We start from the raw sequence: 26,845 nt of genomic DNA on the forward strand, positions 1-26,845 counted from the left end.
AGATGCTCACACCATTAGACTAAGTACTGATTTTTAGACAAGACATCTTTAAATGGATTCCTCAAGTTTAAGGAGTTGTTACAATAGCTTTGATGAGAGGAAAGTCTCCGTACGTGATGACAGGATGTGACTTGTGTGTTCCTGTGTGTTTCAGATTAAGAAGGTGACAGATCTGTGCCCCTCGGTGACGTCTCCTGTGTTCCAGCAGGACTGGTTCCATGTGCTGTCAGAGGTGACGGTGTTCATTGATTGCATGTTCAATACAAATTGAACTAGTTCTGGTACATGATTGAATGTGATATGTGTGGATTTACCTTGCACAAGAATTACTATATTTGCTAAGCCAAGCACAGAAGTTACATGCCATCATTTATTGAATCATCAGTCAATTCGATTCTTGACTAAGTTATCTTACACACCTACATTTTCAAAGTGAAAAACATCATCTGAATGTCTGAGCCCAGTCCCTCCCGTTACCAAAGTCATATGGGTCAAATATTGTGGCACGGGACTGGTACCCGAAATATACATTTTAGGGGGAAATTTTCAAAAGCCTGTATTCAAAAATTGAGAGATAGTACAAATTATTCTCTAAGTGTACAGTCATGATCAGGTCCTTTGGCCTTTGATATCATGGCAGGAACCAAACTAACTCAATTAAGTGTGGGCTTGTATTTACATGTATGTCCTATGTGTGAGCCTGTACTTGTGTGTTTTGTTGTAAAGATGTGAGTCTGTACTAATCTTGTGTGTTGTGTGTTTTGTTGTAAAGATGTGATCCTGTGACATGTGTTATGTTGTAAAGATGTGAGCCTGTACTTGTGTGTTTTGTTGTAAAGATGTGAGCCTGTACTCGTGTGTTTTGTTGTAAAGATGTGATCCTCTACTAGTCTTGTGTGTTGTGTGTTTTGTTGTTAAGATGTGAGCCTGTTCTTGTGTGTTGTGTGTTTTGTTATAAAGATGTGAGCCTGTACTACTACTACTACTAGTGTTGTGTGTTGGGCTTGACTTTGGTAGAAAAGTATTTCAGGGACCATTTCGAATTATCCTGATATGTGATGTTTTTAATGTAGGTATATCTGTTTGCTTTAAACTGATTGTAAGACATACCTCAGTTCAGCCAACAGGCTGCCTTCGTATGTTTGTGTCATGAAATGACAATAATAAACCATTCATTATTATTATTTATCCTGTCTGTATTTTCTGCAGTATATGCTGACACAACATACAACCTTCATCAGGAGGCAAGTCAGGAAAGTGAGTAGAAACTGTTTTACATGAGTGGCTGGCTAGAACATTCCCTAGACAGCTGATGATTCATTGAGACTTATAAGTAGAGTGGTCCTCACACTTTGATTGATATGATTTGCAGTATATATGTGCATGTATGTTAACTTCCATACTCTCGTCCAAAAGTGCGGAGTGCTAAGCAGAGAAAGCAACATGTACCATAATTATGAAAGTCTTTGGTATGACTGGGCTTGGGAAACACTCCACCAACTTAGGCTACTGCAGCGCTCAGTAGCACCTGTGCTTATGACATAATATTTGTGTTGATTTTCTGTGCAGTGCTGATTTTGTGTGCTTTGTTTTGCAGCTGATGCTGTACCTGTGTGGTTCTAAGGAGAAATACCGCCAGCTGCGCGACCTGCACGCTTTACAATCACACATGGGCCAAGTCAAGTGAGTAAGAGATGGAGGGAACAGTGGAATTAGGAATACCATCAAGGATTGAATTCAACTGTTAGTGCCTGATAAAGGCAGGAATGGATGAAAGTTCATTATAAATGAATGAATGAAAATACAAGCCAGATACAAGAGACAGAGGTTGAATCGTTGGGTCGTGTGTCAGATAAATGTAAGATTGTAAGCTTATAATGTTACTGAATTAAAAGTGAGGCTTGGAATACATCCTTATTTTTAAAAGGCAATCAGTAATTCCTACATACTATAACTAAAGCCCACAAACATGCCTTATTGGGGAATCAATTAATGTGCAATGATGAACTACATAGAAGTCCCTGGTTGTAGTTTGAGGGTTTTTTCAATAGTAATTTGTTTCAGTCACTAATATGTAAAAATCAGCACAGTCACTCACATGTACAGTAGAATCCACTTAACTGCACATCCCATTTGTCAGCGTATTTGGTGCAATTATCCGGCTGGTGCCATAATGCGAAGTTGCTCAGCTGGACCGGTAGTACACTTTATCATAAGGAGGAGAATAGTTTATAAACCTCAGTGTGCTGTATGAACTTGTTGGCAATTGCATTTAGATGCTAGAAAGCTTTCGTTATACAGTTACAGTGCGGTAACACTGTAGATTCCACCTCTTGTTTTGGCCACGTTCATGTATTAGAACAGTAAATTTCAAATTCTCAGGAAAGACATCTCAAGACAAAGTGAGTGAAATCAGTAAGCGCCAGAGAGGCCCCTCTCATGTTTGGACAGATTTGACTGTGTACACCATCGTAGTGAATTACTGTACAATGTACTGCACTACGTATCCAGTGGGTAGATATGGTTAGATGACCATATAGCAGAGCAGAACCCGCGGGTACATCCTTCGGGTGAATGGAGGAAATTTCTAGGACGCGAATTCAGCTCTGTCTCAAAAGGATGTAACAGATGATCATGTCAGCACCGCATCCCCGGAAGCGACTGCTATGTCCGTCTACGAGTCTGTAGCCCTTGCCGAGTCGCTGTGTGGTTTCCAACTAGATCTGAGAACTGCGACTAGATGTACGTAAAGACGCCGGTCTTTTATTATTGCAGCAGTATGTGACTATAGCGCTGCCGCAAACCTGAAACCACCGACAACACCCATGTCATCCTTAACGCGAAATCGAATCCCCGCGAACTTAAATGCATTCACAGTAATAAGACAGTGTACAGGTAGAGACCAATTTTTATTGACTACAGTATGCTGTCTGCCAAAATGCAATTACGCCTTTGGCAGGCTCGCACCCCTTTATGGTGCTGACACACCCCATGACCCACCCGGGACCTCCCTTATGATCGCTATCAACGTAATTGTCAATGGAGACCACCTTCTTTTGTTAGGCGGTATTGTGCCTCTACACAGGCAGTTATTGGCTCATTTGTATCGGGTTTGCCGATTTTTAGCGCACCTTTTTAGTCAACTTGTCAACGATGTTTGAACAAATTTGGTGCAGTTATCCGGCATTGGTGACAATGCGCCGTGCAGATATGCTGAGTCACTAACAATTGAGTGAATGGGAACCGGTTTGGGATTTTGCGATTCGGTGCAATTAAATGGAGTGTGCGTTAATCCGTTGTGCCATTAAGTGGATTCTACTGTACTTTACTGTAATTGATAGTCACTCTGTAAGTTGCTATTTAGTTAAACACTTAAATGTACGGCATATAACGTAACAATCATACATGAAGCTACAACTGTTACAGTTACTGTAGACAATGACTTGTAATATATTCTAATCGCAAATTTTGAAAGAAATGAGTTTGAATTTGACCCCAAAGCTGTGGAGCTTGACTTGAACCTACCCTATACCCAATACTGATACAGACATGTATATCTCTGATATGTGCAGGGAACTTTGTGAGGAAGGGGGTTTTAAGAAGGATGGGCTACAGACAGCAGTTATCAGCCTTCCTTATGACAAACTCATCATTATGGTAAGGTGGTGTTGCTTCATATTCATAAGCAGTGTAAGTTGTCTCTCAGAGAAGGTTCAATAAGAGTGTGGCAAATTTTACTTTTTAGTGTCTTCATTCATGATAGATAAAAAATGTCAGCCCCTCCAATCAACTACCTGTATTGAGTGTGCTGTTATCTCAGAGAATGAAATCATTTCTTTTGCTTACAGTCAGAACTACATTTGTGTATTGCCGAAAAATTAACTTTGAAATTCAAGGCATCTATTTTATCCTTTTCATGAAGGATATTAAAAAGTGATCTGCATCACAATTCCTTGTGTGGCTTCTTTCCAGATGGACCACCTGAAGGCATGTACGGAAGTGGCTGCCACTCGCACCAGTAACTGGCAAACGTTCTGCCATCAGGACAACAGTAAGTGCTAGATGTCCCCGTTAGTGCTTTCAAACAGCAGCAGTAGGAGAGCCATAAACTAGGATGGACTGTATAATATGGGTGTCATCTACATGTAGCATAGTGTAGTAACATTTCAAACTTTGACTTAGTTTAGCTTTAGATTCCTTTAGCAATATTCATTCAAGGTAAAATCTCCATTCCAGGTAAAAGCTGACTTACTGAAACTGACTTGCATTCAGAATATTCAACGTTAGTATACATGACTCAGTCGTACACGCATGGCAAAATAAATCTCCAATATAACAATGGAGGATGCCCTACAAGTAGAATGTAGGACCTTTAATCTACCAGGAGACAATAGGTATGATGCAGTAACTACAATATCTGTTTATTCCAGGTGTGGTCTGGTTCCTGCTGCAAGTGTCCTTCCTCCTGGATGAGGGTGTGGCACCTGTCCTGCTGCAGCTGCTGTCTGCAGCGTTGTGCTGTACACCCGCAGTCAAACCAACCAGCACAGCAGCTAAACACAGGAAGGACAAGGAACTACAGGGTACGCACTGACAGGGACGGAACATTTCACCTGAACATTGTATATGGGGGAAAATGTGTAATATGTGTGTAACTTCTGTGTTCAGGTATGGATAATCCTGTGTAATACATTTTGTATGTGTGTACCATGTGTGTTCATTTAGAGATGACCCTGTGTAATGTGTGTACCTTTTGTGTTCAGGTACAGATGACCCTGTGTAGTAAGTATGTACAATATGTGTTCATTTAGAGATGACCCTGTGTAATAAGTGTGCACCATGTGTGTTCAGGTTCAGATGACCCTGTGTAGTAAGTGTGCACCATGTGTGTTCAGGTTCAGATGATCCTGTGTAGTAAGTGTGTATCATGTGTGTTCAGGTACGGATGACCCTGTGTAGTAAGTGTGTACAATGTGTGTTCAGGTACAGATGACCCTGTGTAGTAAGTGTGTATCATGTATGTTCAGGTACAGATGGCCCTGTGTAGTAAGTGTGTATCATGTGTGTTCAGGTACAGATGGCCCTGTGTAGTAAGTGTGTATCATGTGTGTTCAGGTACAGATGACCCTGTGTAGTAAGTGTGTATCATGTGTGTTCAGGTTCAGATGACCCTGTGTAGTAAGTGTGTACCATGTGTGTTCAGATCAGGTACAGATGACCCTGTGTAGTAAGTGTGTACCATGTGTGTTCAGATCAGGTACAGATGACCCTGTGTAGTAAGTGTGTATCATATGTGTTCAGGTACAGATGACCCTGTGTAGTAAGTGTGTATCATGTGTGTTCAGGTACAGATTACTCTGTGTAGTAAGTGTGTATCATCATGTGTGTTCAGGTACAGATGACCCTGTGTAGTAAGTGTGTACCATGTGTGTTCAGGTACAGATGACCCTGTGTAGTAAGTGTGTACCATGTGTGTTCAGATCAGGTACAGATGGCCCTGTGTAGTAAGTGTGTATCATGTGTGTTCAGGTGCAGATGACCCTGTGTAGTAAGTGTGTACCATGTGTGTTCAGGTACAGATGACCCTGTGTAGTAAGTGTGTATCATGTGTGTTCAGGTACAGATGGCCCTGTGTAGTAAGTGTGTATCAAGTGTGTTCAGGTGCAGATGACCCTGTGTAGTAAGTGTGTACCATGTGTGTTCAGGTACAGATGACCCTGTGTAGTAAGTGTGTATCATGTGTGTTCAGGTACAGATGGCCCTGTGTAGTAAGTGTGTATCATGTGTGTTCAGGTGCAGATGGCCCTGTGTAGTAAATGTGTATCATCATGTGTGTTCAGGTGCAGATGACCCTGTGTAGTAAGTGTGTATCATCATGTGTGTTCAGGTACAGATGACCCTGTGTAGTAGGTGTGTATCATGTGTGTTCAGGTACAGATGACCCTGTGTAGTAAGTGTGTATCATGTGTGTTCAGGTATATGACCCTGTGTAGTAAGTGTGTATCATGTGTGTTCAGGTACAGATGACCCTGTGACTGAAGGACAGCAGATGTGCCAGTCTATTGTACAACAGCTGCTGTCCATGGCAGACAGCTCTCTATGGGAGCGTTTCATCCACTGCTTCCTGCTCCACTCCAACTCCACATCAGTGCGTTGGCAGGCCCACTTGCTGTTATTGAGTATCTTCAGGTAAGTACTTGTACTGTCATTCTTAATTGGGGACTGCTGATACTTCAGTGTTGGTTGAATGACTGCTATGTTGAGCTTCCCTGTTGGTGTAAAGGTCATGGCAATACCTTCTTTTACACACCTTGTTTTACATAGCAGTTGTATTGTACTGTAAAATGAATTATCTAGGCCGTGATACAGCATTATACAGATGGAGGTCCAACCCTGTAGTTAATGAATGGCAATGTGAGTTGTGAATCCTGATGTTCATGTTCCCCATAGCTATGGCAGTGTGAGTTGTGAATCCTGATGATCATGTTCCCCATAGCTATGGCAGTGTGAGTTGTGAATCCTGATGTCCCCCATAGCTATGGCAGTGTGAGTTGTGAATCCTGATATTCATGTCCCCCATAGCTATGGCAGTGTGAGTTGTGAATCCTGATGTTCATGTCCCCCATAGCTATGGCAGTGTGAGTTGTGAATCCTGATGTTCATGTTCCCCATAGCTATGGCAGTGTGAGTTGTGAATCCTGGTGTTCATGTTCCCCATAGCTATGACAGTGTGAGTTGTGAATCCTGATGTCCCCCATAGCTATGGCAGTGTGAGTTGTGAATCCTGATGTCCCCCATAGCTATGGCAGTGTGAGTTGTGAATCCTGATGTCCCCCATAGCTATGGCAGTGTGAGTTGTGAATCCTGATGTTCATGTCCCCCATAGCTATGGCAGTGTGAGTTGTGAATCCTGATGTCCCCCATAGCTATGGCAGTGTGAGTTGTGAATCCTGATGTTCATGTCCCCCATAGCTATGGCAGTGTGAGTTGTGAATCCTGATGTTCATGTCCCCCCATAGCTATGGCAGTGTGAGTTGTGAATCCTGATGTTCATGTCCCCCATAGCTATGGCAGTGTGAGTTGTGAATCCTGATGTTCATGTTCCCCATAGCTATGGCAGTGTGAGTTGTGAATCCTGATGTTCATGTCCCCCATAGCTATGGCAGTGTGAGTTGTGAATCCTGATGTTCATGTCCCCCATAGCTATGGCAGTGTGAGTTGTGAATCCTGATGTTCATGTTCCCCCATAGCTATGGCAGTGTGAGTTGTGAATCCTGATGTTCATGTCCCCCATGGCTATGGCAGTGTGAGTTGTGAATCCTGATGTTCCCCATAGCTATGGCAGTGTGAGTTGTGAATCCTGATGTTCATGTTCCCCATGGCTATGGCAGTGTGAGTTGTGAATCCTGATGTTCATGTTCCCCATAGCTATGGCAGTGTGAGTTGTGAATCCTGATGTTCATGTTCCCCCATAGCTACATGTATGGCAGTGTGAGTTGTGAATCCTGATGATCATGTTCCCCATAGCTATGGCAGTGTGAGTTGTGAATCCTGATGTTCCTGTCCCCCATAGCTATGGCAGTGTGAGTTGTGAATCCTGATGATCATGTTCCCCATAGCTATGGCAGTGTGAGTTGTGAATCCTGATGTTCATGTCCCCCATAGCTATGGCAGTGTGAGTTGTGAATCCTGATGTTCATGTTCCCCATAGCTATGGCAGTATGAGTTGTGAATCCTGATGTCCCCCATAGCTATGGCAGTGTGAGTTGTGAATCCTGATGTTCATGTTCCCCATGGCTATGACAGTGTGAGTTGTGAATCCTGATGTTCATGTCCCCCCCCCCATAGCTATGGCAGTGTGAGTTGTGAATCCTGATGTCCCCCATAGCTATGGCAGTGTGAGTTGTGAATCCTGATGATCATGTTCCCCATGGCTATGACAGTGTAAGTTGTGAATCCTGATGTTCATGTTCCCCCATAGCTATGGCAGTGTGAGTTGTGAATCCTGATGTTCATGTCCCCCATAGCTATGGCAGTGTGAGTTGTGAATCCTGATGTTCATGTTCCCCATAGCTATGGCAGTGTGAGTTGTGAATCCTGATGTTCATGTCCCCCATAGCTATGGCAGTGTGAGTTGTGAATCCTGATGTTCCTGTCCCCCATAGCTATGGCAGTGTGAGTTGTGTGAATCCTGATGTTCATGTTCCCCCATAGCTATGGCAGTGTGAGTTGTGAATCCTGATGTTCATGTCCCCCATAGCTATGGCAGTGTGAGTTGTGAATCCTGATGTTCATGTCCCCCATAGCTATGGCAGTGTGAGTTGTGAATCCTGATGTTCATGTTCCCCATAGCTATGGCAGTGTGAGTTGTGAATCCTGATGTTCATGTTCCCCCATAGCTACATGTATGGCAGTGTGAGTTGTGAATCCTGATGTTCATGTCCCCCATAGCTATGGCAGTGTGAGTTGTGAATCCTGATGTTCATGTTCCCCATAGCTATGGCAGTGTGAGTTGTGAATCCTGATGTTCATGTCCCCCATAGCTATGGCAGTGTGAGTTGTGAATCCTGATGTTCATGTTCCCCATAGCTATGGCAGTGTGAGTTGTGAATCCTGATGTTCATGTCCCCCATAGCTATTGCAGTGTGAGTTGTGAATCCTGATGTTCATGTCCCCCATAGCTATGGCAGTGTGAGTTGTGAATCCTGATGTTCCTGTTCCCCATAGCTATGGCAGTGTGAGTTGTGAATCCTGATGTTCATGTTCCCCATGGCTATGACAGTGTGAGTTGTGAATCCTGATGTTCATGTCCCCCCCCCCCCCCCCATAGCTATGGCAGTGTGAGTTGTGAATCCTGATGTCCCCCATAGCTATGGCAGTGTGAGTTGTGAATCCTGATGATCATGTTCCCGATGGCTATGACAGTGTGAGTTGTGAATCCTGATGTTCATGTTCCCCCATAGCTATGGCAGTGTGAGTTGTGAATCCTGATATTCCTGTTCCCCATAGCTATGGCAGTGTGAGTTGTGAATCCTGATGTTCATGTCCCCCATAGCTATGGCAGTGTGAGTTGTGAATCCTGATGTTCCTGTTCCCCATAGCTATGGCAGTGTGAGTTGTGAATCCTGATGTTCCCCATAGCTATGGCAGTGTGAGTTGTGAATCCTGATATTCCTGTTCCCCATAGCTATGGCAGTGTGAGTTGTGAATCCTGATGTTCATGTCCCCCATAGCTATGGCAGTGTGAGTTGTGAATCCTGATGTTCCTGTTCCCCATAGCTATGGCAGTGTGAGTTGTGAATCCTGATGTTCCCCATAGCTATGGCAGTGTGAGTTGTGAATCCTGATGTTCATGTCCCCCATAGCTATGGCAGTGTGAGTTGTGAATCCTGATGTTCATGTTCCCCATAGCTATGGCAGTGTGAGTTGTGAATCCTGATGTTCATGTTCCCCCATAGCTATGGCAGTGTGAGTTGTGAATCCTGATGTTCATGTCCCCCATAGCTATGGCAGTGTGAGTTGTGAATCCTGATGTTCATGTTCCCCCATAGCTACATGTATGGCAGTGTGAGTTGTGAATCCTGATGTTCATGTTCCCCATAGCTATGGCAGTGTGAGTTGTGAATCCTGATGTTCCTGTCCCCCATAGCTATGGCAGTGTGAGTTGTGAATCCTGATGTTCATGTCCCCCATAGCTATGGCAGTGTGAGTTGTGAATCCTGATGTTCATGTTCCCCATAGCTATGGCAGTGTGAGTTGTGAATCCTGATGTTCATGTCCCCCATAGCTATGGCAGTGTGAGTTGTGAATCCTGATGTTCATGTTCCCCATAGCTATGGCAGTATGAGTTGTGAATCCTGATGTCCCCCATAGCTATGGCAGTGTGAGTTGTGAATCCTGATGTTCATGTCCCCCATAGCTATGGCAGTGTGAGTTGTGAATCCTGATGTTCATGTTCCCCATAGCTATGGCAGTGTGAGTTGTGAATCCTGATGATCATGTTCCCCATAGCTATGGCAGTGTGAGTTGTGAATCCTGATGATCATGTTCCCCATAGCTATGGCAGTGTGAGTTGTGAATCCTGATGTTCATGTTCCCCCATAGCTACATGTATGGCAGTGTGAGTTGTGAATCCTGATGTTCATGTCCCCCATAGCTATGGCAGTGTGAGTTGTGAATCCTGATGTTCATGTCCCCCATAGCTATGGCAGTGTGAGTTGTGAATCCTGATGTTCCTGTCCCCCATAGCTATGGCAGTGTGAGTTGTGAATCCTGATGTTCATGTTCCCCCATAGCTATGGCAGTGTGAGTTGTGAATCCTGATGTTCATGTTCCCCATAGCTATGGCAGTGTGAGTTGTGAATCCTGATGTTCATGTTCCCCATAGCTATGGCAGTGTGAGTTGTGAATCCTGATGTTCCCCATAGCTATGGCAGTGTGAGTTGTGAATCCTGATGTTCCTGTCCCCCATAGCTATGGCAGTGTGAGTTGTGAATCCTGATGTTCATGTTCCCCCATAGCTATGGCAGTGTGAGTTGTGAATCCTGATGTTCATGTCCCCCATAGCTATGGCAGTGTGAGTTGTGAATCCTGATGTTCATGTTCCCCCATAGCTATGGCAGTGTGAGTTGTGAATCCTGATGTTCATGTTCCCCCATAGCTATGGCAGTGTGAGTTGTGAATCCTGATGTTCATGTCCCCCATAGCTATGGCAGTGTGAGTTGTGAATCCTGATGTTCATGTTCCCCCATAGCTATGGCAGTGTGAGTTGTGAATCCTGATGTTCATGTCCCCCATAGCTATGGCAGTGTGAGTTGTGAATCCTGATGTTCATGTTCCCCCATAGCTATGGCAGTGTGAGTTGTGAATCCTGATGTTCCCCATAGCTATGGCAGTGTGAGTTGTGAATCCTGATGTTCATGTTCCCCATAGCTATGGCAGTGTGAGTTGTGAATCCTGATGTTCATGTCCCCCATAGCTATGGCAGTGTGAGTTGTGAATCCTGATGTTCCCCATAGCTATGGCAGTGTGAGTTGTGAATCCTGATGTTCATGTTCCCCATAGCTATGGCAGTGTGAGTTGTGAATCCTGATGTTCCTGTCCCCCATAGCTATGGCAGTGTGAGTTGTGAATCCTGATGTTCATGTTCCCCCATAGCTATGGCAGTGTGAGTTGTGAATCCTGATGTTCATGTCCCCCATAGCTATGGCAGTGTGAGTTGTGAATCCTGATGTTCATGTTCCCCCATAGCTATGGCAGTGTGAGTTGTGAATCCTGATGTTCATGTTCCCCCATAGCTATGGCAGTGTGAGTTGTGAATCCTGATGTTCATGTCCCCCATAGCTATGGCAGTGTGAGTTGTGAATCCTGATGTTCATGTTCCCCCATAGCTATGGCAGTGTGAGTTGTGAATCCTGATGTTCATGTCCCCCATAGCTATGGCAGTGTGAGTTGTGAATCCTGATGTTCATGTTCCCCCATAGCTATGGCAGTGTGAGTTGTGAATCCTGATGTTCCCCATAGCTATGGCAGTGTGAGTTGTGAATCCTGATGTTCATGTCCCCCATAGCTATGGCAGTGTGAGTTGTGAATCCTGATGTTCATGTTCCCCCATAGCTATGGCAGTGTGAGTTGTGAATCCTGATGTTCATGTCCCCCCATAGCTATGGCAGTGTGAGTTGTGAATCCTGATGTTCATGTCCCCCATAGCTATGGCAGTGTGAGTTGTGAATCCTGATGTTCATGTTCCCCATAGCTATGGCAGTGTGAGTTGTGAATCCTGATGTTCCCCATAGCTATGGCAGTGTGAGTTGTGAATCCTGATGTTCATGTTCCCCCATAGCTATGACAGTGTGAGTTGTGAATCCTGATGTTCATGTCCCCCATAGCTATGACAGTGTGAGTTGTGAATCCTGATGTTCATGTCCCCCCCCCTCCCCCCCCCATAGCTATGGCAGTGTAGAAGGACAGAACCTTCTGTTAGACCTGATGTGGGGAGTCTGGCCACACCTTCCATCCTATGGCAGGAAAGCAGCACAGTTTGTGGACCTCCTCGGCTACTTCTCCCTAAAGTGCACAGTCTTCAAGGAAAAGGTACAATACTCAGTAGAACAGTCCTCGTATATGTTCATAATTTACTTTGATTGCAGGATCATCATGATATAATAATCTCATGAACCCACTAAAAGGATTAGTACACCATGTCAGACATTCACTTGACTGCAAGCAGCATGGTCAGCTTACTCCTGTAATTGCCAAAAATAGTTAGTCAAGCAACAGTTACTGGATAAAATTCTGATACAGACGTTTCAGACAGGATCCGCTGTCTTTCATCAGTCACTAAAGATAGGACTGGGAAACCAGGTTTTATACCAAAACTCTGAATATATATGATAATGTTAATGAGGTTAAGGCAATTTATGATGTCTTGATGTAGTCTTCAAAAGAAGGTTAATCCAAGACAAGGTTGTATGCTAAAAGTTCAATTAGCTACAACTGTAGTTGTTTTAGTACAGTTACTGATGTTGTTCGTCCGGGGGTGGGTGTGGTGGTTTGTGACATTTTTGGCGTATCTTACTACCTGGATGTCTAACCTTCATCAACGTACTCCTATAATCTCCGCAAAGAAGACGGCATACAGTAACAAACAATGTGTCCTACTGTCAAATCCTTGTGATAGAGATGATTTAGTTTACATTGAATTTCTTCTTTACACCATAGGAGACAAATGTAGAAAGTCTTGGTTGGATGGTGTAATAACGAGACTGATGCATATTGCATTTTGATTGATTAATACTCAATTACCAATAGGATATGTTGACCCGTTTTTATGTTACCCACAGATTCATGATTGACAAATCTAATTAAAGCAGAAAAATGTCATATAATGTCAACTGCATACCAGTTGGATGTTACGGTGATGCATAAGTGACCCTGACTGAACAGACAGGAAATTGTTTTGTAGGCCAGCAGCTACCTGACAAGAGCCTTCACCCTTCTCAAACAACAGAACAGGGTGCTGGCAGACCACTGCAATGCAAACATCTACAAGTGAGCATTTCAGCAGTTTTGTACTAGTCAGTGTTTGTCTGCTTACAATATAGCTGATGCTCCAGGCTCTGGGCTTATAAAGCAATAAACTCACCTGCAGGTTATATGATGACAGTACAGAAATGTAGCTGCTTTTGAGCATAAAATTGTATTTAATTGTTTAGCATTGAATATGCAGAAGCATAACTTATTTTGGTAATGTCCAGAAACTTTTATTCCTTAGGCCAAGTTCTACCCACAAACCAATAGTGATGGAATCTAGATCTGTTCATAAGTTTGAAGAAATCTGTCACAGTTCCTGTGAAAGCACATTGTGAAGTCTTATCCGATATGTCAACTTTTGAAAACATTTATTTTTAAGAAATGTATGCCAGTATGTTTGCTTCATCTTGTCCTTTAGTACACATGTTTATTTATTTAGTGGACTGCACTATGGACATGCTGCCATTCCATTTGTATTCGTTGAAAATAAATTTTGTAGTAAATGAATGTTTGTAATTTTACCATATGAAAAATAGCTTGGTTGTGGTGGGAAAGCCTACTGCAGCTGTTAGGTCATAATGTGTATCCTGCAGTTTGTACTGAGATACTTGAATATAAATGTTTATTTCTCAGTTTGCTGTCAGGTTTGGTGGAGTTTGATGGGTTCTACCTGGAGACTGATCCATGTGCCGTGTGTAACAACCCTGAGATGCCGTTTGTGGTGAGGGTGATGCTGTCTTACTGTTGTAGGGACTTAAATCAACCCTCCTGTGCTTAAAGCCTTGTCTTTGTATTCAAGTGCTGTGACATTATTGATATTGCTACCTTAATAGTCTAATGATACCCTTCATATTCACTGTGTCAGGAAACTTACACATTGGTAACAGCAGTAAGCCATCACACATGTCTCTCTACCACCCGTACTAGTAAATCCTTGGTTCTGACAGGTGTACATTGTATCACTGTTGATTTTCCAGAGTGTGAAACTGTCTGCTGTGAAGGTGGACTCCCGCTTCACCACCACTACCCAGATCATCAAGCTGCTCTCACCTCACATCATCTCCAAGATCGCCGTCAGACTCACAGACCTGAAGAGGACAAAAATGGTAAGGACTGACACTAGTCACTGTAATTACTGTGGAGATGCTACAAGGAATGGCTCCAGATATTATAACGGCACTTAACCTTGATAAAACACTTTTGAGAAAATTCAGCGCAGAATCATAAATCAACAAGCAACCCTGTGAGTACTTCAGTAAGTGTTGGGTTCATTATGATTGTGTAGCGCTTCCCCAGTCATTACAGTACTGTAAATTTAAAGTATTCCGATTATCGAGCTGTGACTGGAAAACAAGGCTTGAAAATAGCGTTACTCATAATGAAGTCCCTTGGGAATTATGTTCCAAATACAATGTAGAACATTAATCCAACACAATACAATTATAGTGAATTTGTTATCTCCATGAAAAATGGAGATATAGTTTTGGGTGTGTCTGTGTGTTTGCTTGTCTGTTTGTTTGTGTTTCCGGACTACTGTAGTCAGCATAACTCAAGAACCGCTTGATGGATTACGATGATATTTGGTATGTGGGCAGGTGTTGTGAAGCCGAAATTCAGATCGATTTTGGGCCCCCTGGTATCTGACCTTGGTACTGCAGCAGAAATTCAATTTTTGTATCTCTTGACCTGGATGTGATATGGTCTTGATTTTTTGGTGGCAGATAGCTTGTGGTGTAATGAAGACGTGGTGTGGGTTTGAGCCCCCTAGCAGCTTGCTCTGGAACTGCAGGGGCGTTATCGTGAAAATCTTCTAAGGAGAATAACTGAACAAAGGAACGATGGATGTCCATGATAATTAGTATACAGGTAGCTTAGACAGAGATGTACATAATGAAGTGCAAGTTATGTTACGTAGGACTTAATTTGCATAGATAATGAGGAAAATCTATATTTGCAGTGTTTTCCATTATCAGACTCAAATACATGTAACGTATGTAGTTTATGGAAAGTGGATCATCAACAGATACCAATTATGCAAATAAATTCATAATTTGCATAATTAATTCAAAACACCATTTCTCATCTAATTGGAAAATTATAGGACTGTCAATATGGTTCTTAGTATGAAGGTAGCTTAGACAGAGATATACGTAATGAAGTGCAAATTATGCCAATTGTGACTTAATTTGCATAGCTAATGAGGAAAATCTATATTTGCAGTGTTTTCCATTATCAGACTCAAATACATGTAACATAATATGTAGTTTATGGAAAGTGGAGCATCAACAGATACCAATTATGCAAATAGATTCCTAATTTGCATAATTAATGCAAAAACACCATAATTCATCTAATTGGACAATTATAGGACTGTTAATATTGCAACATGTGTAAGTTAGATAAAGGTGTTTATGACCAAGCATATATTATGCAAATGTGTCAGTCATTTGCAGGCATAGAATTGTTCATGGAGATATGAGGTCGTGGAACTCTTGTTTATTCTTGATTTTGCTCCATACAATTAAAGCTGTTTGTCAATCTCTCCGTCAACCAAAAGCCAGTTACACCAAGGTAGAATAGACACTCCATGTCACAGTCAACACAATTGTCAATTGCCGTGAACTACATGTAGTCATCAACCATTGTCTTAAAAATGTTATGGCTGCTCTCCCTCCCACGACATGCCCTACGTGATAAAATCATGTCAAATTTTCCTGACCTTCTCACCAGAACATGTTCTCTTCAGGGCCTTACCATTGCACATTTGTATGTTGGCTACCTTACTGTATTTTAGAAGCAATCAAAATATTTTGCATATCAGCATCAGGTCTTAACTTAGAGGGGAGTACCGAAAAGTGTTGGATTAAGGTTGCGTAAGATTAAGGTTCAGTGCTGTTAGACTTACCTAGGATCTTCATCAATGTTGAAATGATAGTGGGCAGCCGGAGGTCATGTGTGATGATTACACATTGTACAGTCATGTACTACACCCCCACTCACCCTCCCCCCAGGAAGCATTGTTTTTAGTATTTCTATATCTGTTTGTGTGTCTATCTGGTTTTTATGTGTTTGTGTCTGTGTGCATTTCTGATGTATGTGTAAGGGGTCAAGTCTGCCATCACTTATTGCCTAGTTCCTGCCATGTAATCAGTCATGTAGCTACATTTATTGTAGTTATGAACTATGAAAGAATTAGTGACATTTCTGTATTGTGGAGTGAATCCTCTCCACAAAACTGTAAACAGGGTTGAACCGTGTACATCCCACTTGAAACGCCACTGATCACCAGGTTGCATGTGTAATGAATCTTGCAACTTCTATAGACTTTTAATATGAATGAATTTCTAGGAATAACAGCCACCTTCCTCATTACATCTGTTTATTCTTAATGTTTACCTTTGTGTTTATGGATATTTTTTTCATTTATGTGTGCACTTGTGTGTGTCTCTGTGCAAGGAGAGAATCATCATCTGTTTACATGTTGGTGTACCAGTGCTGTCAGGATTGTATGCAACAACAGCTGCTTTTAAAACTATTGATATTCATGTATTAAGAGTATTGAAAACATCATTTTCCAACCAAAGATTTCACCATTCTCTACTTTAAGGTGCGAACAGTTCACATTTACTACAACAACCGCACTGTGCCAAGTATAGTGGAACTAAAGAACAGGTAGGAACTTTTCTTTGATTTATCAGCTTGACTGACATCTGTTACAAAGTTTGTGAGTTTGAAACTTCCATTTTTCACTTTGCAAGGTTGTAATGATCATAGTATTTGATAGGTCAACTTACTGTGATGTTAAGGTCTATATGTAGGTCATTCCTTTCAGTAGTCCAGGATTTTAACCTTTTTAAGTGGAATTTGTTGTCCATTTACATGTCTAACTCTCCTATTCTCTGCTCCTGCATAGACAATGTATGTGGCATAGGGCAAAGAAGGTTGTCCTCTCACCCGGTCAGACAGAAGTCAAGGTAAGGACCCACCAATCCTCAGGGAGCATGCCAACAAGCAGCAATGAAAATTGGCACTCTGTTTTGAATTGAAAGTTGTTCAGTAAGAAGATGATCCTGCTGAACCCTGGATGATGTGATAATCATGATGTTGTTGTGTCAGGTGGACTTCTTGCTGCCCATCACTGCCTCCAACCTGATGATAGAGTATGCAGATTTCTATGACAACCTCCAGGCCTCGGCTGAGACCCTGCAGTGTCCCCGCTGCAGTGCCTCTGTGCCGGCCAACCCGGGCGTCTGCAGCAATTGTGGGGAAAATGTGTTCCAGTGTCACAAGTGCCGGTAAGAAGGAATACAATGTTACAATTTTACTATGATTGTACCTCATTGGTTCTAGACTCAAACTAGACCTGTCACATAATGGTCTTTTAATGTGTAATAATGCTGCCTAATTTTGTTTGTATTAGTCTGAATTCAACTGGCTGCACTATCGATATCCCACCTCACTCCACTCTCACAGCTCTAAAAGAAAAACTGTTGATAGTTCAGAAATACCAATAGACGTGTGACATAAATACATGTATGAATCAGTATATAAAAGAAATATATCATGACTATTGTGCAATTTCAGCCCCCTATATCCAAAAATGTGGGTCAGGACATAATACCTCCTATGAGGTTGAGTTCAAATGCACTAAGTCTGTTTGTACCTGTACATTCTCATGTACTTCCTGCAGGTCAATCAACTACGATGAGAAGGACCCCTTCCTATGCAACAACTGTGGCTTCTGCAAATATGCCAAGTTTGACTTCACGTTAACAGCAAAGACTTGCACTTCGGTAGATTCTGTGGACAATGAAGAAGATCGCAAGAAGGTAATGGCAATATGATTGTGAACAGTCATGTGCGTGTGCATGTGCGTGAGGTACATGTACATGTAAAACAAAGACAAATGGTAACCTATAAGTCTCAGACCTTATCTAGATGTCAAACTGGTGATATTATGGTCCGAGATCTAGGGTACAACCTCTGATTTTATTGCCTCTAATTGTTTTAAAGCTAACCTAAGTGTTGCTTAACTCATACAAATGTACATAACAATATCAAATTGCATGTCAAAACCTTTGTTCTGTGTCTGACATAAGTCTTGCTACGTGTACATGTGTAGGCTATAAGTACCATCAACAGTCTGTTGGACAAGGCAGATCGTATCTACCACCAGCTGAAGGCCCACAGACTGGCCATCGAGGGTCTGCTGGCCAAGACGTACGGACATCCAGGAGACACGGCTATGGTGAGAGGAAACTCATTCTACACTGTGTTCTTCAGCACAGCCTTTTCTAGCATTTTTAAGATTGATTGATTGATTGATTATTCATGGTTCTTGTTGTAAATAAAACTCCTAGCAGCCTATAGGTGGCTCAACTATGGTTTTATCTTTATTCACTATATTTTATTGTCAGTCATCTTTTTACATGACAAATAGTATATGTTTGTGTTGTTTTGTACAATGTTGTGATAGATAAATTTCGAGTCCTGTCATGTATATGTTATGTTCTTGCCCACATTCTTGCTTGCTTCTCCTCTAGTTACTACAAATGTTTTCATTCCAGGAGGAGCCAAGTTCGGGAGGCGGGAGCTCCAGCTCTGTCAGTAAGATCATCCAGCAGCTGGCTCATCGCTACTGCACAGACTGTAAGACTGCCTTTGATGAACTCAGCAAGATCATCCAGGTAAACGTCTCCTCAGGCATCCACTAGTCTTTTCACTGGCAGGTCAAAGTTTTCTTGGTTATTTTGAAATTTAGATCAGTCTTACGGCAACTACATTGTATTTTTTTTTCATTGAATTTTCGTATGAAGTTGAATTCTGACTACGATATACAGAATGATATAGACTAGACGATTGCACATCTACCTACATGTACAATGTTCTATCTACATATGATGCAGTTGTTCCATGTTTAATTGGACATTTATTGTCATTTGATGTAAGGACATTTACTAACAATGTGTAGGCAGGTGTAGAACATGTTGCATGTGTGTGTGTAATGGTAGTTACAGTAGGGTCATGATTGTGTTCCCAACAGAAAGTTATGGCTCTGAGGGAGAAGCTGCTGGGGTATGATGAGTTCCAGGCAGAGGGCAGCCATCTCAGTCAGATGACATCATGTTTCCCCTCACGACCAATATCACCTCACCCATGGACTAGGTATGTTTTGGGCATTTCTTAAAAATGTATTTTATTCCTATACTACTCTAAAGGGATGTCTTTTTCATGATTAAAGAGAAAATGCTGTATTACCCTTCTGTACCAGGATCTTGGATGATGCTGTACCAGGGTAGGACTTCCATGCTTGGGACATTTGAACTTGGGTCGAAGATTATCAACAGATTTCAGTCAATATGCAAATGACAATCTTATTTGCATACTTGATAAAAAACTTCCTACTGCCTTCTTAGCACTAGCATTCATTACTCTCCAAGCAGAGGAGTGGCTCTGCCTGTTTTTTGACATGGTTTAGGTATTTTTGTTGGGCTTTCTACTTTGTCATGTTTTAAACAACAGCTGGAACAACTCCTCTGCTTGGAGAGTAGTTGGAATCGATTTTACAATTTTTTTGTATGGGGACACAGAACTCCCTCAACTTCTGGCGCATTTCACACTGAAATGTGTGATTTTTTGGGAGAGTATGACATGAATTCATAAATACATTCATTCATTCATTCATTCATTCATTCATTCATTCATTCATTCATTCATAAATGAAACACAACATGGTGTATTCTGCCTCACCCTCAGTCCCAGCCCTCCCGTGGGTCGCGTCGGCCTACGGCCATCAGGCGATACAACATGCAGTCAGGCCTGTACCTTAGGCGACACGGAATACACCGTGTTGTATTCTATAATATGTATGTTAGCATTTAGGTATATCAGTTTACATTGTATCCATATATTCAACATGATTGTCATTTTCGATCTCACACTGTCTCATGTTTTTCTACTTGACAGGGAAATTCAGAAAAGTCGTTGCTACGGTTGTTCTTCAGCGGCAGTGCAGCTGTGTGTGACACTGTTACGGGCACTCGCAACAGAGACTGCCAACAGTGGAGTCCTGGTCAGCCAGGTAAGAACACTGCCAGACTTCTGCTTCTCTTGTGTTAGCAGCTTGGTCACACGTTGCTGAGGGGTGACACCATTGCTGCTCTACCATTTAGGGCAGTGTGTATTCTTCTCCCATCCACTACTGACACTTTGGACTTGTTTTTAATGCGAAACATCTGTACATCCTGTTGATATTCTTGATTGGTAATCCTTTGTATTAGTCAATATGAGGAGAATAGATTGTGAATATACGTTAACTGTTTCACATTGGCATTAGAATTTCCCTGCTACCTTCCTGCATCATGAGCCATGATGCTTGTCTCACAGATGCATGATCATTATGAATGGGACGTCATTTTGTAGTGGCATATCAAGATTCTGACTGACAAATATGATTATTGGAAACGTGTGCATTGGAAGTGATTAAATAGTTTTGAAATATTGGGTTACTGATTCATATCAAAATACCATCATGGTAGATGTCGCAAGTTTTAGAAGAGGTTGTCCCCTTTCTTCAACACAAAGTCCCATCTACATAGCTCATCCATCCATTATTTCATTCATACATTCAGCAGTACTTGGACAAGATGCTTGTCACACTTACCATTAGTGATGTTGTGTTTGGGATCAGTGTATCAAGATTGGTGGTCTTTCTTTGCCAAATTCAAACAATTGTGGCAGTTACCATTACACCAGTGATGACAATGAATGGTTTATTTAGGAGTAGAGAAGAAATACCATGAGAAACAAAATTGATGATAGAGTAAACTTAGTGGTACAATGTACCTAAGCCAATCTTCATGACTGTGTTAAACCTTGATTTCCTGCATGTGACATCAGGGTCTTGTTCAAGAAGTGATGTCCTTTAACTTGAAACGTGGGACTCCAGCCGTCAGGAAGGAAGTACGTCATCTGCTGTGTCTGCTGACAAGGTGGAGACTTTATACCCTTCTGATAGTAGTGTAACTGTCTTACTGCTGATGGGCAAGTTTCAACTGGACGTTTCCTATACAGAACACACTGTGGTATGCATGTACATGACTGTGCATGTATCTATCATCAACACCAACTGTTACTGTCATGGTGATTTTAGTTGGGACAGTCACTGTAGAGCAGACATCTATTATAGTAAATAGAAATCAGGTCTAAACTCACCTCAAGTTCCAGAGTTCACCTTGCTTTCACTGTAAAGGCAGGTCTCTTGTATATTTGCTGGCTCCTGACTAAACTACGGAAACCATGTTTTTTTGTCACACAACTTCTTATCATACCCCTAATACTGTAATCTGCTCTGTGATGCTGCATTACAATGTGTACAATCACTACATTTTCCCACAAGCTTTTATTTTGTAATTATTAGTATGGTTTGATGAATCAGAATACAGGAGCCACACAAAAATCATTCTTGGAACAGATGATGAACCAGGTCGTGAAATGAAATTCTAGAGGAGGGGGTAATCATTGTTGTGCCTTATCCTTCTGTGATTGTTACACAAAATAGCCCAACATAGTTGATATTCCTGTAAGTAACTTCTTTTCTTAACATTACTTGAAGGGACAACACTGTGGCCACACAAGAACTGAATCACATCTTACAGAAGCGGATTGGATCAGCGCTGAAAGCCCACAGAACAAAGACAGAGCTGGTAGGGGTACTATTGGGAGTATATGCTTGTTTTATTGTACTATGTTTTATTATTCCAAGTGACTAGGTATTACATTAAAGAGTTTTCTTCATTTACATGTAGTGTATGACCTATACTGGCTGTGAGTGAGCCTATACCCATGTGGGTAGGGCTATAGACGTACAGCACAGTCCATAAAACCCAAACATACTGAAAATCAGCACAGGTACACTGGTATGGGAGGGTGTTAGCTCCGTATGTATCCCATGATATACTACAAATTCACATGTTTTAAGTATACTAATTGGAAATGAAATTCCTGCCAGGATATTTGTCCAGCTCACCCACCACTACTCTATCACCAACATTAGATTGATTACTTTGTAGTGTGAACATTAGTGCTTAAATGATAAAGGATTCTTCTCAGTAAAGTCCTTTAATTCAACTTTTTATTTTCTTTGGCCAAATCTGCATCATTCTGGTCTCATATCTTGACTCAAGATGATTAGTCGGAGTGTGGTTTAGGCTTTCTCCATTGATGTTTCCTGTTTACATGATGTGCAATATACATGTCACATATATGATGTTTCCTACCTCCCATTCTAGGGAAGTGCTGTATGTCATGAACTACTGCTCCTTGCTGATGCAGTTGAACTTGAAGGCGACTGTTGGGAGGAGCATCTCAGATGTAGTAAGTGGATATTTCTTACTTACATGTACATGTACTGACCAGGGCTCCAAATACCATCTGTAATCAGCAGTTTGCAGAAAACATTGCAGGTGAAAATTTCGACGAGTTATGATTTTGTGAGCTGAAAATTCTGTTAGCTTGTTATTTAGCGTTACATCCATAACTGGTGTTCCTTTTGGCGTCCCCAGCTGTGCAGCTGCTGATGCTGGCTATGCAGAGTTCCAACCCCACAGTTGTAGGCAGCATCACCTTACCCTGCCTACAGATCCTGCAGTGCCTCAGCAAGCCTCCACAGCCTACGTCCAACAAGAACAAGGTTGGCACAGTTCTAGTCAGTCTCTGAACGACACGGTCCGGGGTTCAAATATCATCATAGTTATCTAGTTGGGCTGCAACGGACGCTAAACCACCACACATACTGTATGGAATATAGGACAAAAGCCTTTGGTGCACACATTTTCAGGGAGACACTGACTACACTTTTGTTTTTCTGTTTTTATCTTGTTCTTTTGTTGTAAATTGACGGAGAACCAAAGAAGTATATTGAGGCGGCCAAAGAATAAGATGTGTACAGAATACACAGCCAAGTTCTATTCTCATTTTTTGTCACACTTCCTGAATTTCTCCTGCAACTTGACCTGTAGAATTTCTTGTCTTGTGAGTCCTAAGTTGTAGTAATTGTCCAATAACTTTTTTTCTCTTAAACCAAATGATCAGTTGTAAGTACAATATGTCCTAGTGTTGTAGGCTGTGTTGACTATAGTTGTTATTTATGCTGACAGACATGTGATGTATTTTCCAGGATAAATCCGTGTCAGAGCTGGGGAGTCGGCAGGCTCAGGGAGCCCAGGTCTATGTTCATGCCAAGAGTTGGCTGGAGGGGGAACCGTCTGCTGGGTACAAGTCATGGAAGGAGAGAGTTCCACAGAGAGGTCAGTTACAAAGTTTAACATTATCTCAGAGTTATCTCATTTCTCATGGTTGAGCTAGAATCTTATTGTCAGCTTAACTAATAGAAACACAACTACAGTTTGGAGACCTTCGTGTAATAAACCCCACTTCAATTGAGAAGTTGGTTTTCCAAGCTCAGGAAAAACCTTGAAATAAGGTCAAGATGAGTACATTTTTATTCTCAGACTGATATTCAAGTGAAGTTATGATGAGGTAAATGCAGTTCATACTTCATAGCTGTGTAGCTTTCCTTTTCATCAAACCATAATGATTATTCCCATGAAAAAGCCTCAATGGACACTTTTTTCAGTCAAGTTCCTAATCACACTTCACTGTTAAAATTTTCATCACTTACCACAAAGATACATGTATTATTAGTCTTATTTGCATTTCTTTTTTATTTCTGACCTCTAAGGATATATGACATGCAAATGTGGAACGGTTACTGGACTAGTCTTGATTTTGGATCACGACATTGATTTGATGATTTTGGTTTTGTATGATAACTTTAGTTATTCATATGTTGTATTATTTGTTCCTTACTTTGATGCCATTATCATTTTCTGATTTATGCTAATATGTAATTTATGCACCAATTGTCCTTTGTTCTCTGGGCCCCCTTGGAATTGAAGATCTATTGTTGAAGGGCTACCTAGATGTTTTGAAGATGGAAATTATTAATATGTGAATGAAGTCCATAATTCATGTCAATTAGACTCTTCCCAAGTTGAATTAGTATGAAACTCTTATCATTGAATATAAACAAGTGAACAAGGTGCAATATCATAATACAGAGTACATGTACAATCATGTACATAGCTTTCTCAGCCCAATAGCCACATCTGAGATGATTACGTTCCTTTCTGAACAGGGAAAGCAGAGGTCAATGCCCGTACCAAGTACCTGATGGAGAAGTATGGGTGGCGCTGGCATGAGAGGGTGTTTGGTCCTCCGGTGAAGCTGACTCTGGGCACCAATGCCTGGATCTACAGGATCGTCTTCAACCCGGCCTCCCAGCAGGCCAGACAGGCAGCCTGCGACATCATCTACACATTTGCCCAGGTCTGTTTCACCACTCCATTGTACTCAGTTATCTACATACTGGAGAACAGGCATGGTTTAGCTGGGTTTGATGCTATAAACACTGATTTTAGATACTAATTATGATAAGGTAAAGATATCTGATGAAAAGGGTCTGTTAGAAATAGACTTTGACCATTGTGACCTTCCCTCCATTACTGCTGCAGCAACAAGAGGAACGGTACCAGCAGGTGTTGGACCTACTAACAAGGTTGGTGTTCTGCTGACAGGATACGGACATGGTGTTACAAATGACACTGACACCTGTGCACACACTGATTATCTTACTATGTGTGTGTGTGTGTGTGTGTGTGTGTGTGTGTGTGTGTGTGTGTGTGTTTCTGTGTTTCTGTGTCTATGTCTGTGGGTGTCTGTGTGTAGGGTGTGTGTGTGTAGGGTGTCTGTTTGTGTCTGAGTGGGAGTGTGTGTGTGGTGGGGTATGTGTGTGTTGGTTGGTTGGTTGGGTGTGTGTGTATGAGTGTGTATACATGTATATTGTCTGTATCATAGAAATAAAGTCTGGGGGAAATCCTTCAATGACTTGAACAACTCTTTACATATGTACAATGTATACTTGCTTGCTGACAGGTTTCTGTGTGAATTGGGGCCCATGGGAGAGAATGGAACTGAGTTCATGTCATTATACAAGAAGCTGTCTGCACCAAAGGAATGGAAGAAGTACCTCGCCATCAAGGGACTGCTACCCCACCTGGGCCATCTCATCACCAAGGTGAGCCGTCATCAGCTGGGGCTGGCCCATGGCCAGTACATGTACCTCTGGCTTACATGCTGATGTACTTTGACTGTCATCATTCTGTTATTTGGAAAGATGGTGAACCATAATGAACAGCAGTGTCTGTAATTAAAACTGTCAACAGTAATGCACATGTACATGTAGTTATAAAATTCAAATTTTAAAGTATCTTTTTAAGTAAAGCACTGTACTATTGTATGTACATGTAGTTTTGCTGTGTGCAAAACATATCATTACCTGTGAATAAATCCTTGCTGGATGTCAATTTTGGTCCATTTTCTTTGTAGGAGGTTGAACAACTTACGCTGCACGAGGAGAAACAGAAGGGCTCTGACTTGACAAAGGGCTGTGCTCTCAAGATGCTGACAGGTGTGTTTCTATCTACCTTTCTACTTGGAATCAGATGTACAGAAACTGATACTGCATAGTCCAAATAATGGATAGTTTGGGACCTCGCAAGCATGAAATTGCTTTAATTAACTATTCTATGTTTTCAACCTGAGACTTACATTCCAGTTATAAATGATAACAGAGGCCTGTATATCTCTCTTAAGTGTTTATTAACCGATGTTGCGAGCAAAATGACACCAGCCTGATAAAAGTTAATGCTCATTACCTGTCTTCTTACTAGATATGAAAATGAAATTGTGTACCTCAAATTTTTTTTAAATTGTGTTTTAGACTTCATACGATATAAAATATTATTATGTTATTATTGATAGGATCATTCCTACTATACATAGTTTCAATGGTTTGTATACATCCTGCACCTGTAGAACTGCTGGCTTCCCTGGTAGATGTGGAAGTCATCAAACAGCAGTACAAGAAGCGACTTGTTGGTGTTCTTCTCCACGGATACCTCTGCCTGCGCCGCCTGCTGGTACAGAGGACAAAGTTCATCGATGAGACTCAGGAGATGTTACTGGAACTCCTGGAGGACATTTCAACTGGTAACCTTACCTGTCCTGGTCCATGTCATGGGCACATATTTCATTGTTCCCAAACATTGGGAATATTAAGTGTTTTAAAGGTGACAGGCCTACAGACTGATGATTAATTTGTCTTCTCTTAATGGGACTGCAACCCCCACTAGTAATGTCCACAATAGAGGTCAGAAATAAAATGTTTTATTAGGTTCTTTCAACCACTGTGGCCTGCTACTATACAATGTACATTGTACATGTTTGTCTTCTCTTTCCCAGGAAACGAAGCGGAGACTAGATCGTTCATGGCCGTGTGTGTGGAGACTCTACAGAAGTACCCTCTGTCTGACCTGGTCACTCCTGTCTTCATCTTTGAACGGCTCTGCAACATCATCTTCCCTGTGAGTATTCTCAAAGTCCTCATCAATGGGACCTTCCATGTCTCATCCAATAAAGTAAACAACACTTACTTCAAGGCACACTTGTTTATTTCTCATCCAATTGAGAAATGATGTTTGTATGTTAGTATGTGTAGACTTGTGTACATTTCCCATCATCAGGAATTTCATACTTGCAACATTTGGAAGTTTGGTAAAGGTGAACATCCTTAACCATAGATTATGAAAAGCCAGGCTTTTGCATAATCAATGAGGAGATGCTATAATAGCTTTCTGACTGCCAAGATAGAACTTCCATATTTTTGTCATCTGGATGAAGAAGATCATCAATA

General features: G+C 41.7%; 1 protein-coding gene across 8 annotated transcripts in view; it reads left to right on the forward strand.

The window, feature by feature from the left end:
* Positions 1-26,845, forward strand: part of LOC136442148 (E3 ubiquitin-protein ligase UBR4-like) — a 151,894-nt gene that overhangs the window by 100,716 nt on the left and 24,333 nt on the right. For 7 of the 8 annotated variants that reach the window (XM_066438816.1, XM_066438812.1, XM_066438815.1 and 4 more), the window contains 30 exons: positions 155-232; positions 1,210-1,257; positions 1,598-1,683; positions 3,573-3,657; positions 3,973-4,051; positions 4,431-4,583; positions 6,018-6,189; positions 11,949-12,093; positions 12,965-13,050; positions 13,666-13,753; positions 14,010-14,138; positions 16,640-16,704; positions 16,946-17,006; positions 17,149-17,327; positions 17,723-17,861; positions 18,155-18,280; positions 18,600-18,719; positions 19,076-19,197; positions 19,999-20,113; positions 20,932-21,023; positions 21,647-21,737; positions 22,323-22,407; positions 22,596-22,723; positions 23,210-23,339; positions 24,230-24,420; positions 24,606-24,649; positions 25,027-25,168; positions 25,480-25,561; positions 25,969-26,142; positions 26,395-26,516. In XM_066438816.1, the coding sequence (XP_066294913.1) occupies positions 155-232; positions 1,210-1,257; positions 1,598-1,683; positions 3,573-3,657; positions 3,973-4,051; positions 4,431-4,583; positions 6,018-6,189; positions 11,949-12,093; positions 12,965-13,050; positions 13,666-13,753; positions 14,010-14,138; positions 16,640-16,704; positions 16,946-17,006; positions 17,149-17,327; positions 17,723-17,861; positions 18,155-18,280; positions 18,600-18,719; positions 19,076-19,197; positions 19,999-20,113; positions 20,932-21,023; positions 21,647-21,737; positions 22,323-22,407; positions 22,596-22,723; positions 23,210-23,339; positions 24,230-24,420; positions 24,606-24,649; positions 25,027-25,168; positions 25,480-25,561; positions 25,969-26,142; positions 26,395-26,516 (3,357 nt within the window). The remainder of the gene's footprint in view (positions 1-154; positions 233-1,209; positions 1,258-1,597; positions 1,684-3,572; positions 3,658-3,972; positions 4,052-4,430; positions 4,584-6,017; positions 6,190-11,948; positions 12,094-12,964; positions 13,051-13,665; positions 13,754-14,009; positions 14,139-16,639; positions 16,705-16,945; positions 17,007-17,148; positions 17,328-17,722; positions 17,862-18,154; positions 18,281-18,599; positions 18,720-19,075; positions 19,198-19,998; positions 20,114-20,931; positions 21,024-21,646; positions 21,738-22,322; positions 22,408-22,595; positions 22,724-23,209; positions 23,340-24,229; positions 24,421-24,605; positions 24,650-25,026; positions 25,169-25,479; positions 25,562-25,968; positions 26,143-26,394; positions 26,517-26,845) is intronic. The other variant, XM_066438819.1, reaches the window with a different exon arrangement.

This window comes from Branchiostoma lanceolatum, chromosome 9 (assembly GCF_035083965.1).
Source record: "Branchiostoma lanceolatum isolate klBraLanc5 chromosome 9, klBraLanc5.hap2, whole genome shotgun sequence".
NCBI classification, from domain to species: domain Eukaryota; kingdom Metazoa; phylum Chordata; class Leptocardii; order Amphioxiformes; family Branchiostomatidae; genus Branchiostoma; species Branchiostoma lanceolatum.